Source organism: Bos mutus, chromosome 11 (genome assembly GCF_027580195.1).
Source record: "Bos mutus isolate GX-2022 chromosome 11, NWIPB_WYAK_1.1, whole genome shotgun sequence".
Lineage (NCBI taxonomy): Eukaryota > Metazoa > Chordata > Mammalia > Artiodactyla > Bovidae > Bos > Bos mutus.
Genome location: NC_091627.1, coordinates 35,050,713 through 35,064,511, shown reverse-complemented (window position 1 = coordinate 35,064,511; position 13,799 = coordinate 35,050,713). Strand labels below are relative to the sequence as shown.

The 13,799-nt window shown below is 37.8% G+C and overlaps 1 protein-coding gene across 2 annotated transcripts in view; it reads right to left on the bottom strand.

The window, feature by feature from the left end:
• BABAM2 (BRISC and BRCA1 A complex member 2) overlaps positions 1–13,799 on the bottom strand; it is a 421,888-nt gene that overhangs the window by 294,207 nt on the left and 113,882 nt on the right. For both annotated transcript variants that reach the window (XM_070379299.1, XM_005903863.3), the window contains exon 5: positions 6,870–7,064. In XM_070379299.1, the coding sequence (XP_070235400.1) occupies positions 6,870–7,064 (195 nt within the window). The remainder of the gene's footprint in view (positions 1–6,869; positions 7,065–13,799) is intronic.

Genomic DNA, 13,799 nt, shown 5'->3' with positions numbered 1-13,799 from the left:
CTCAGTAGCCTCATGTGTGTTATATGACTAGTGTATGACACAGTTTGTTGTGATCTACAGAGTCAAAGGCTTTAGCATTGTCAAGGAAGCAGAAGTAAGATGTTTTTCTGGAATTCTCTTGCTTTTTCTATAATCCAATGGAGTTGGCAATTTGATCTCTTGTTCTTCTGCCTTTTCTAAACCCAGCTTGAACATCTGACTGTTCACGTATTGTTGAAGCCTCTGCCCTAAAGGAGCTTACACTCGAACCACCTTGTTATAAAATTAATCAAACAAGGAGACCATAAGGATGAGATGACTCTAATGCCTTGGTAGCCAACTTAAGCAAACGGAAACCTAAGCCAGAATCACTTTCTGTAAATGCCTTAAGATTAAGAATAGCCAGTCACAAACAGCCAACTAGTCTTTTCCAAATAACGCAACCACTTCAAGCTCTAGCCAAACAACTGCCTTGCTTTTCTTCCAAGTCCTCTCTCTAAATCCCTTGCCCATAACTCTTAGCAGTAGAATGCTCCTAACCACTATGCATCAACGTTTGCTCAAATAAACTTAAAAATTTTAGTATGTCTCAGGTTATCTTTTAACACTGCTCATATACTTTCCTTCAAACATAATATCACAGCAAGCTGGGGTGACAAAATCATGTCATTAATTCAGATGAAGAGCTATCATGAAATGGCTCCTTTCTTCTCTGCACGGTATTTTAAAATGTCGCCAGAGTTGATAAGCCATACATTCTTAAAATCTTACTGGGATTTGTGGCCAGGTACAGCAAAAAAAAAAAAAAAGGGGGCGGGGGTAATTGTTTCAGTCTCCATCATATGTCATTATTAAGAAAATTCCCACAAAAGGAAAAAATCAGTTGCTAAAAAAATGTTTTATCTCACAGATCACCCACTGGTGCTCTTTAATATGTAAAATATGTGAAAATATGTGGTTTTAGAACATCTCAAAACATTCTTTTCATAGCAGGAAAGAAAAATGCCTTTGATCAAAATATTAGGGATGATAAACTAACTTTGAGCTCTGGTAATTAAAAGCCAAAGAAAAACTCACAAATTTGCTTACTGTGCTTTGTTACTATTAACTGACATTGGTTCTTTAGATACTACTGACACAGGAAAGCAGTTGATTATTTACAGTATAAAGTGAGACCTTAAATTTTGTCCATTGAGAAAACTTATAATGTACCTTTATGTTGATATACTGTATTAAAACAGTATATATAATTTTAGTATCTATAGCTTACATTGGGACATTCATCAAAATTAAAATTCTAACCTTAAAAATAACTGCTCAAACAGCAGGAGGGAGGTCTTTGTGGTAATCTGAATCTTGACTACAGTGGTGATTACAGGAAATTACTCATGTGATAAAATGGCATACACATACTTTGTATCAATGTCAATTTCTTGGTTTTATAAAATATAACCACTGGGGGAAACCAGGTGAAAGGGGTATAAGACCTCTCTGTACTATTTTGCAACTTCTTGTGAATCTGTAACTATTTAATATATCTTCTTAAAATTACTCTGATCATGCAGGAACATTAGAATTCTTCATTCTGAACAGGTAACCTTGCATCCCAAAGTATCGTCTGTTTTCTCTTGGTTTAAAAAAATGGCATTTATTAAAAATTATAAAACCAGCACAAACTAAGAAAACAGTGTTCAAAACTCTACTCATTAAAAACTCTATTCATTAAAGGAGATGGACAAAGCAATAAGAGAGATGGCTTCATAAAAAGACCATGGCAAAGAATAATAAAGAGTTTGTGCTGATATATTTTTTTTAATTTTAGTGTTTACTTTCAAATGTGCACTTTGTGAAATCCTCTAACTGGAAACTGGGGAGAAAAAAGAAGAGTGTCTGCAGTGACATGGAAAAGCAGTGTATTTCAAATTAACTTGCTTGTCAGAAGGTTAACAGGAGACGAGAGCCTTCACTCTCTCTTCTACATGGTTTTTAAATTTTTCCTTTTGCCAACTGATGGTAAAACGGAAGAGGCATCTCAGGATTTTTAGAGCCTTGTACTTTTAGAGCAGAAATGGAAGGTTAAGAATGTAAACATATGTTCTAGAAAGAAAACTTCAGTAATGGCAAAAGTGGAAACAGAAAGGGGAATAGAAAGCCACCATCCTCTCAAATGAACACAGGATGTTGTAATCCAAAGGTCTTCAGTCACTATGCACAGTCTTAGATTCCTTCCAGAAAATATTTATCAGGTGGACTAGTAGGATCAGGAGAACCACAATACATGGATTCACATTTAGCCCAGGAAGAACATATTGATTCTTGCTCTATTTTATTAAAAGAATATATTAGTTTTCATATTTTATTTCCTATATCAATTTATTTCATATTAAAATGTTTTCTTGCTACAGTAAGACATTAGAGATGTGATTTACTGATCCGTAAACCAGTCATATGAATACTTATAATTCTTGTCTCCCACATATGCTACGCCTGTAAGTTTTTCTTTCTTTTTTGGGGGCTGCACCACATGGCTTGCAGGATCTTAGTTCCCCAACCAGAGAGAGAACCGGGGCCCCCTGCAGTGGAAGTCCTAATCACTGGACACTGGGGAATTTCCCTCAAGTTTCTCTGCAACTACATAACCCGCTGACCTCCTCTACCTATAGTGCTACCTATCTCCACCTTCCTTTAGGGCCTAGGTCAATTCCGGTTCACCAGTGAAGGTTCCATAGTTACTTCATTTCTCAGTGATTGGGTCTTCTTCTGAATTCATACACAGGCTGTCCATCCCATTTGAGGCAATCTATTTAGCGTTGCTATTTCATCTTTTACAAATACGTGTTGAGTCTTCTTAACTGGATTTTAACACCTTCAAGAGCAAAAGCCAGGACTGCTTTTTTTTAATCCAACCATTAGCAGCATAGTAGACTTTCTTTATCACTTGTATACTGGCTTAGCCCTGTTGAATTATATCTTACAGGTATGGTGCAGCATTCCAGAGCGTATAAATATCATTTAAAATACTGATTCTGTAGTCTTTCAAAATAATTATCTTTCCAAGCTCTGTATTATCAGAAAAACTGAAAAGCATGCCTTTCAATTACCTAATAAAAGAAGGAACAAAATAGGATCAAAGGAGCATCTCTGTGACATTTCACAAGACATCTGATGGCAAACTAGACGTACATCCAATCTCTTAGATGTAGCTCTTCCAGAGACTCAGACAACTAAGAAAGGAGCACACAGTAGAATACTAAGAGAGAATGACTGAATGCTTTACTGAAAATGAGACAATCTAACCTTCCTTAAAAGGATAAAATAAGTTTGCCATAACTGTTTCTTAGTTACCTAACTATTCTTCCAACTGAGTATTGCATTCTTATTTAAATGCCTGCAAATCATCCACTTAAAGACCTGAGTGCAATTTCTTTTAAAAATCTCCAGAATGTTTTTACTTTCTACAGCCCTGAGGATCTTTCTGCTTCTCCATTTCTCAAATTCCTCTGAAGCACATCTGCCCATTTCTTTGGTTTCTTCAGCCCTGAAACAGACCCCCAGAAGGAGCACAGCCTGGCCAACAACTTCATTTTAGCCCAGGGAGCCTGACCTCAGACTTCTGACCACCAGGACTATAAGGTAATATATCTGTGTTGTTTTAAGCTACCAAGATCGTGGTAATTTGTTACAGCAGCAGTAGGATACTAATAAAGCCTCTGATTCAAAAGATCTCACCTCAAAATCAAACTCCTTTCTTTCTGCTAGGGTCCCACATTTGTCAACCAAACTCTTGGGGTGTATTTGAATTCCAGTAGCAAGTTGTCCTTTACCATGTTCCTGAAGCAGCACATCAAGCTCCAATGTGTTTCATTCTGCAAGACTCACTTTTATGTTCTGTTTTTGGACCAGGAACTAACTCATGTACCTATATTTTCACTTCTACTGTCTCAGCTCCTACTTCTGTTGATCTCCTCCTTGGGTTGATTTGCTGTCAGCTTAGCTTCCAATTGTCCACACTGTCTTGTTACAGGGCTCTCAGTTCCTTTACTTCCCCTCAGTCCTTAATCATTCATTGTTGCCCTGATGCTTACAAACTACTCAACAGCATATGAAAATAATCTGGGGGTAACACAGCAGTAGTAGATTTTATAAGTAAAGAATGGAGAATCAGTAACATTAAATTGAAAGTTTTAAATATACTATAAATTCAAACTACCTAACTATACTCCGACATTCAGAAGAACTACAATTCAAGTATTAGCTGGGCCAATGAACATAATTTCAAACATTCTTAGATCAGAAATGGCACCATAAAACTGGATAAATATTAAAAGGGGGAATTAGGTAGGAAGGAAAATCCTAAAAACTAAAGACCAATTAGTTTGACAGTGATTCTGTCTTTAAAGGAATCTATCAGTACTAAAGACAACACAAACAGATTCATCAAGAAGTCATGCCAAATTAACCTAACAACTCTTTTGAAAGGACAACTAAGGTGATTGTTTAATATGAGAAATGCTTGGATTAGAGGATAAACTAAGTTCAGTAAAGTTTTCCTTACTATCCATATGAATAAAGTTTCAAAATAACAGTTTAAAAACCTTGAACTCTGCACTACTTGTAGAAATATAAAATGGTGCAGCCACTATGGAAAACATTACAGAGATTTCTCAAAAAAAAAATTAAAAACAGAATTAGCAATATGATCCAGCAATCCTACTCTGGGGGATGTATTCAAAAGAATTCAAAGGAGTGTCTTTGTACGTACTCAGGTGTAGTCAGCATGATTCACAATAGCCAGGAGGTGAAAGCAACACAAATGTTGACTGATGGATGAATGGATACACAAAATGTGGCATAAGTGTACACTGGAATACCAAGCAGTCTCAAAAAGGAGAGAAATCCTGTCACAGGCTACAACACTGATGAACCTCAAAGACACTATGCTGAGCAAAATAAGCCAATCACAAAAAGACAAATGCTAGACGATTCCACTTATATGAGGTGTCTAAAGGAGTCAAAATCATACAGACAGGAAGTAGAAAGGTAGCTGCCAAGGGCTGCAGGGAAATGGAGTTAGTGTTTAAACTGGTCCAGAGTTTCAGTTTTACAAGATGGAAAAGCTCTCGAGAGTGAGTGCACAACAATGTGAACAAACTTAACACTACTGCACTGTACACTTACACTTATGACGGCAAATTTAATTTCACGTGTCTTTTACCACAATAAAATAAACAAAATAAATTTACAAAATAACAAACAAACCAAAAAACCTTGAACTGAACAAACAAGATGATTTGTAACAAGGATAAATTTTAGTCCTACTGATTCAAAGGCATTAATCACATCTAAGACCTTGGAAAACATGTCCTTTGAGAAAGAGCTGAAGAGCAAAAAGGGAGAGGTATGTTTAACTAAAAAAGAAAGAGTGAGAGAAATCTGAAAGGCTTAACACAGAGAAGGGACCCTAAACTTACTCTGTGCTTAGATAAACTAGAGTTTACTCATTCATTCATTCACTCAACAAATGTTTATGGAATGTAAACAATATGCCAGGCACTGTTCTAAGTATTTACGATATTTCCAGTGAACAAATATCTCTGCTTTTGTGGAATTTTACGTTCCATTGGGAGGAGACAAACAACAAACATAATAAGGAAGTGTGGTAGGCTCCCGATGATCTCTGGGGGTATTCACTCTTATGTAATGCCTCCTCAGTGTATACGTTGGACTTAAGCAGAACATATCAAAAGTTTTTTATAGACATGGTGCTAGTGCACATTTAAGAGGCTACAGTGTAGTGTAAATATAACTCATATGTATATTCAGAAACCAAAAAATTCAAGTAACTCACTTTGGTATTTGCTTATTTGCAGTCGTCTGAAACCAAACCCACAGTATTTCCCAAGTATGCAAGTACATGAAATGTTCAGAAAAGAAAACCTATATAGACAGAAACTAGATTAGTGGTTGCCCAAAACTGGGGGTGGGAATAGAATTAACTATAAATGGGCATTGAGGGATATCACTGGGATGATGGAACCATTCAAAAACTGGATTGATGGTGGTTGTTCAACTTGCTTTACACTTAAAATGGGTGGATATATGATATCAAAATAATACCTCAAAAAAAGTTGTTTAAAAAAATTGGGGGTTTTAATACAGGCATTTCTAAGAAAGTCACATATGAGTAAAATCTTTAAGGAGGAAGGGCATTAGCTTTGTGATTATATAGGGGAAACAAGCCAGATGACAGGAAAGCTATGCACAGACCCAAGGGCAGGGGCATGTCTGGTGTGTCTGCAGCACAGCGAGGTGCTAGTGTGGCTGAGATGATTATTTGGAACAGGAAAGCAGGAGATGAAGAGAGAGCAGGAACGATGGATGGAGGATGGTGGTGACGGGAATCACGCTGAGCTCTTTTACACCCCTGGAAAGACGGTGGCTTTTACTGTGAGAGAAAAAGAGAGGGATATGAAAGTTCTGGGCAGAGAAGTGATACACTCTGACTTGTGTCTTTAAAGGATCACACAATGTAAAAGAAATTATAAAAGGCTCCACATAAGCTAGTTAGCTCCAGAGTTACTGACCTCTCTTGTCTGGCTGAGATACAATATACTTTCTCATAATTCAGAGTTTTGAAGAGACCTTAATATTTATGTGGTTTCTCAAAGATATCGGCTGGGAAGTCTGTAAAATTTGGAGACTCATATTCCCAGCTGCAGACACTCAGAAGTCAGGGGCTGTGGGTGTGAGACTGAGAGAGTATCCGGGCATCCTCAATCATGTTTATCTAAGGAAATGGCCAGGGTTTATTATAAATGAATGTTGGAATTGATTATTTTATTCTATTACAGATAAAGTGACCTTTTTCTCCCTTTCTCGAAAAACCTTACCCAGTTGTTTTTTTTCCCGGCATAAATCTCCATGTTCTCTCCATACTGTGGCTCTTCCAGTAACGTCTGGTATTCGAACATGAGGCGGGAGCTCTCACGAAGGCGGCTGCACTGAAACTGGTGATACTGTTGCACAAGTTCCTTCACCACCAGTAAGAGACATTCAGGGTTTGATGGATTCCAGGAGGCAAGGTTCTGTAGAAGCCAAAAAGAAAAGCCCAGTAACAAATGAGTTTTCACACAAATCCAGTATCATACTGGCTCATCAATATAGAGGAAAGAGGGATGAAAATCTAAGAGAAATAGACTACTTTTTTTTTTAATTGAAGTATAGGTGATTTACAGTGTTTTGTTAGTTTCTGGAGTATAGCAAAGTGACACAATTATACACACAGATATATATATGTGTATATATATATTCTTTTTCATATTATGGTTTATTATAGGATAGTGAATACAGTTCCCTTGCTATAGAGTAGGACTTGGTTGCATCTCTATTTTATATAGAGTAGTTTGTATCTGCCAATCTCAAACTCCTAATTTATCCCTCCCCCACCCTTCTCCCTTTAGTAACCATGTTTGTTTTCTAAGTTTGTGAGTCTGCTTCTATTTTGTAAATAAGTTCCTTTTTATCATATTTTAGATTTCACATGGAAGTGATATCATAGGGTATTTGTCTTTCTCTTTCTGATTTACTTCACGTAGTATGATAATCTCTAACCTCCAAGTAGCTGCAAATGGCATTATTTCCTTCTTTCTATGGCTGAGTAATATTCCATTGTATGTATGTACCACATCTTCTTTAGCATTCATCTGCCAATGAATGCTGCCTAAGCAATACTTAGGCTGCTTCCATGTCTTGGCTATTATAAACAGTGCTACTATGAACATTGGTGAGCATGTATCTTTTCCAATTAGTTTTTCTGGATATATGCCCAGGAGTGAGATTGCTGGGCACGTGGCAACTCTATAGTTTTTATTTTTTTAAGGAACCTCCATACTGTTTTCCATAGAAGCTGAACCAATTTATATTCCCACAAATAATCTAAGAGAAAAACAGACTACTCTTAATTAATGATAAGCTCAGAGCTGAAGTCAAAAGGGCCTCTTGAACTTGTTGATTTCTCCTGCTTTCTAAAAATTCTTGCAGACAATCAAGGAGAATTCCACTATGGGCAGGCAGAAATAGTAAAGTGTAAAGTAGGGTAGTAACAAAACAAGAAACCAAAACATCCTAAGAAGACCATAATTTTAGCCCTAAAGACTTGTTTCTTATTTTTTCATAATTTTAATTTCTTCCATCTGCACCTAAATTCAGCATTAAATACTAATGTCATTCAACTCAGATCCACAGACCATCTGCATCTATAATACCAGATATAAATGAACGCTCTGTAAACATTAGAGCCCCACAGACATGTAAGCACAATGGTGGTGGTTCAGCCTGAAAAAGATAGGACTGGAGTAGAGATGACAGAAAATACAGTTAGGAAATGCAAGGTCCGGAGAAAAAGAGAAAGGACATGGCTGTGATAGCCTGACCAGGAAAGGAGATGGGAAAGATCTGACAAGTATATAGCTGCTTTAAGCTCACAGTCACATATTTTAAGCTCACAGTATACGTATGTTGATACGTATTCAACAAATACGTATCAAGTGCCTATTCCGTATCAGCCACTGTTACAGGCAGTGACAGGAATAAACCGAGTCCTTGCTAAAGGAGCTTACAGTTTCACTGGCCAAAATAAATAATCAACAAAATCAGATGGTAATAAATGCTACTGAGAACACTGGTGAAGGAAGAGCTTCAAGAGAGAGAAGTGATCAGCTGTGCCAAATGGCGTTGCTGAGTAAGAGGAGGCCTAGGAACTGATGGCTGGGTATTGTTGACACACAGGTCAGCAGTGTGCTCCACAAGGGCTATCTTGGTGAAGCAGAAGCTTGACTGTAGAGGCTTTAAGAGAGAATGAGTATAAAGAAATTAGAAACGTGATACAGACAATGAAAACTGGTAACCAGAGGGGAAGAGAAAGTTTTGCTCAGATGTTTATAGTCTGAGGGAATATCCCCATAGAGAGAGGGGAACATGCTGCTGTAAAGGGAAGTGGGCACAGAACACCATCAGAGAAGATAACAATTAGGTAGGCAGAATGGGATCTCCAAGAGGGATGCCTTAGAAACCAGCACAGAGAATCCATCTGTAGGTATAAGAGAAAAGGCCAGCTTAGAATTACAAATGTAGGCAGGTTGCTCTATGCGGTGATAGAAGCTTGTGGTGGTTCTCTCCTAAGAGTTTACATTTTCTCCTAGAAACAAGGCCATCAGCTGAGAGTGAGGAAGAAGGAGGGGATACAGGAAGTTTGAGAAGAGAGTATGCAATAGTCATTTAGAACAATAAACAATGAATGAACTGGGGAAATGGAGGAGGAATTCCAGACAGCACTAAAAGCCCCATTGAGCTTGAGGTATGATTTGTAAGTGAGACCAATCAGCATAAATTCCCTCGCCTGGGTGCAATGTAGAGTGGGAGGAATTTAGATTTAACAAAGGTTGGGATTTTGCTAGATAAGTACAACAGAAAGAAAGAGGGGCAAGAGATCTTTGAGGGCTTGCAGAAGAATGATTGTAATTATGGACATGGACTCCCTAAGCCAGGAAAAAGCAAAGTAAGTTCATAAGAGAAGTGAGAGTTAGCGGGAAAATGACAGGAACAATGGTCCTGGTGAGCTGGGAGATTCTAAAAAAAATGAATTCTAAAAGACAGGAGGTGTGGTCAGAGAACGGGATGTTTGATCTGTAATGGGTACTGACAAGGACTGGATGAGCATGTGTCTGGCTGAGGTGGGTGGAGGAAGGACAAGATCCCTGCAGGAAAGGAAGTCAGGGACTGAGAGGCCCACATGTGGGAAGGAGCGTTTATGTGAATATTAAATCACCTGCAATCACAAAAAGAGCAATCAACAGTGCTGAGAAAATAACTGTGAGCCATGCGCCAAAATCTTCAAAGGATGTCTCTAGATAACAAGGAGGGAGGGGTGTGTCCTACTGTCTGATGGGCTGAGTTTCAAGGCTGGGGATGGGGTGTCAGGGAAAAGGGAACAATGGTTTCCTTGGCAGCAGCATTGAGCAGGGAGAACACCTACCGCCCCTCCAAGTGTAGTGATACAAAAGATGAGAGAGAAATCAGCTGTAATAAATAAATTATTTGAGAACATGGAAGGAAAGACAGAATCTCAGGGCAGAGGATCTGAATATTCAGGCTTCAGGAGTGAGAAATACTATGTTTGGTCCCTATTCCCACCTCCAGATTCTGGTTTAACTGAGTCAGTCTGAAGTGTGTCTTGGGCACTGAGGGTTTGTTTGTTTAAGCTCCCCAGGTGATTCTAAAATACAGCAAAGGTTGAGAACAACTGACTTTGACGGGGTTGGGGCTGGGGGAATGGTGTAGAGAAGTTAAGGGTATCTGGGACTTTACTGATGACAGACCATGTTAATACCGCAAAACACTGAATCTCCAGAAATTTAGAAATCTGGCATCTATAAAGGAAAACTCCAATACATTATAAATGCTCAAAAGGTGATAATTATATAGCCTGCTGAGTACTATATAAATTCTAAGAACTTTTCATATATTCAAATTAATCCTTAAGACAACCTACAAGTTACATTACTATAGCATTTTATTTAGATGAGAAACTGAGGCCAAAAGTAGTTTGGTATCTTGTCCAAGGTCACAGAGCTATTAAATAATAAAGCTGAGTTTTGAACATAAGCAATTTGGCTCCAAGTCCCCGCTTAAGCACTACAGCACAGGTTCTCATACACTCTGGTCTCAGGAACCTTCTTAAATGTATCGGGGACTCCAAGGAGCTTCTACATATATGAATTATATGGATTAAATTTACTATAGTAAAAGTTAAAACAGAAAGTTTCAAATACTAATTCATTTAAAAATAACAATCCTACTACGTTAACATAAAAACATTTGTAATGAAAAAACTGTATTTTCCCAAAAAATCATGAGACGCATGGCATTGTTTCATATTCTTGCAAAACTCTTTAATGTCTGATTTAATTAAAGAGCTGGATTCTCATATGTGCTTTTACATTCAATGTTGCAATATGTTGTTTTGGCTGAAGTATATGAAGAAAATACAGCCTCATTCAAATACGTACTTTGAAAAAAGAAGAGTAGTTCCACAGCCTTTCCAAATAATTCTGGATGTTCTTCTTTGATACTACACCAAAACTCAACAAGTGGTGGTTTCTTAAAGGTTAGTTGTAACGTGGAATCTAAAGCTACTTTTTTTCTCTTCCATTATGGTTTATTACAGGATACTGAATGCAATTCCCTGTGTTAATCAGTAGGATAAAATTATATTGATAAATATTTCACACTCTTACCCTAAATTCCATTTGTCTATCCTGTACTTTAAATGAAACTTACTCATGCATGACTTTGCACCATCATTCATTGGTCATTTAGAAAATACTGATTCACTGAGTTATGGAGATATTCCAAATGTTAACACATTTCATTTATATAATACCAAAAAATCATATTCATTAATGCCATGACCAACCTCACCAGAGAAGTCTTCTATCAAAAGAAAACAAACAGAAGGTAAAGAAATACATCCTTTAAAAGAATAATAATGATTTTTCCCCAATGAGTGGGTTGACTTAGGGAATAAATGACAATGGAAAAGTCACTAAATGCTCTTTCACTTATAGGAAAGATAGCTCTTCAGGAATATCCAATAAAGACTCGATGAACAGAGGAAAAAGCAGGAGCTTCAGCATTGTACAGTGAATCAAAGAGAGCCCTTTGCTATGAAGTGACTGAACAAAAAGAGTATAAACTCCTCACTGGCAAACCTCTGAATCTCAAGAGCCTGAGGTCCTTTTGAGGTACTAAAGACCACATTTAAAGTATCAACAGGATATAACAACACAGTATAAAACTCAAAATGATCATTATATAGCTGGCTATGCATTTCTTTCAGAAATCATCATTAAACACTGACATATAGAAAAAATACACAATCTTTCCTTTCTTGGTCAAGTATTCAAATCCTTCTTCCAACACAAAAAGAAAAAGCTTCAGCTGCCTCAGTTTAAACTCTTTATTCCCCTCATTTATGTACTTGTTTTTGGCTGCACGGGGTCTTTGTTGTGGTGCGCTGGCTCTTCTGTGCTGCACGAGCAATCCTTCTCCAGCTGTGGTGAGCAGGGGCTGCTCTCTGGTGGTTGTGCCACATGCCCTGGCTGCAGTAGCCTCTCCTGTGGCAGAGGACGGGCTCTGGGCACTCAGGCTTCAGTAGCTGCAGCGTGTGGGCCTGCAGTTGAAGCACACAGGCTTAGCTGCCCCGTGGCACGTGGGATCTTAGTTCAGGGATTAAACCAGTGTCCCCTGCACTGGAAGGAATTAAACCAGTGTTCCCTATACTGGAAGGCAAATGCTTAACCACTGGACCACCAGAAAAGTCTCTCATTTTAAATTGTTAATTCTATCATTTCTCTTTAGCTATTTGGCAAGTTACAGCCTATATCTACAAAATTTTTTTAAATTATGAAAGCATATAAGCTGGCAAACATCTATTACCAATTTGAATTCATTTCAAGTGATTCAATCTAATTATTAAATGCATAGTAACGACATGCCAAGCAGTCCCTTTCCATTAAATACAATCTCCCAATGCATGGAAATGCATTTGACCTCTCTGGCCATTCAAAGTGCACTTCAGTGGAAAACAACTTAGTTGAAAAACATTCCCATCAAGAGAAGCAGAGATATGTTCACTGGGATAAAAATTCCTCTACTGCTGCTGCATGACCACTTTTACATATGAAGTCATTTGTGCTTTGAATTACTTGGCCTAGAAAGGGAGAACATAGAAGATACACAAGATTTTGGTCACTTTCTAAGATGAAAGCATATTTTATAAACAGGTCTAACAATGCAAGACGTTGGGGTTTTCCACCCTCTTGAGAAGGAGATAGAGATAAAGCTTCTTCAAGGAAAGGGTGAGGGAGCATAAGTTAAGAAGCCTCTTCATGAAAAAGAGAAAAGTAAGTTTTTCTCTCTATGCACAAGGTTCTTATTTTACTTATTATTGGTGATTTATGAAAGAGGAAATCTTAAATGAGGATGGTCAAGAAGAGTAGGCATGAGACATGTAATATATCAACATAGAAAGGAGTAAAAATGCATTAGGAGAAAGTGATAAAAGTATAATAAGAGAAAACAGACAAAAGTGAAAAAATGAACTACTATCATGAAATTTTATTCATTCTTACCAAACACATATGAAGCAGTTCAGGGAAGATATCATGCCAGTGCTTTTTAAATGCTGGTTAATTAAAGAGGTTGAACAACTCTGATGATACTCAAGTATAGACAACTGAGAGTGTAGAATGTAAACCTGCCAACCCTCAGTGACATGATATTCACTAAAGTATCAGTTTCTAACCAAAGAATTGGCATCTGCCTCTTTGTAGTCACAACCTGTCTCCCATCTAGCAGTAATTCTGGATTCCCCACTCTGGCTCACTGTACAGGCTGCTTGATTTGAGGGATGCTCCTGTTTGTATGACCCTCAACCTTCCCACGTCTCTCTCATCAATACACTCTACCACACGTGTTATACTCCCAAATCGATGGCCCTGCAGACTTGAAAAAGCACAACCAATCCTCAGCTTCTTATGTGAGCTTCCTTACGTAAGAACACAGCAGATTATAACTCTTGCAAATGCCTAACTCACTTCACCCCCAAATCACATCTCACTTATTCAAAACAAGGCTTCTCAGTCATACTAAAGCAAATTCACTCACAATGACACAAATATATGAAAAGAGTCGGGAAACAATGTACTAGATTCACAGCACTGGGGAGATGAAGAAGAGAAATAAGCAAATTAGTAATTGAG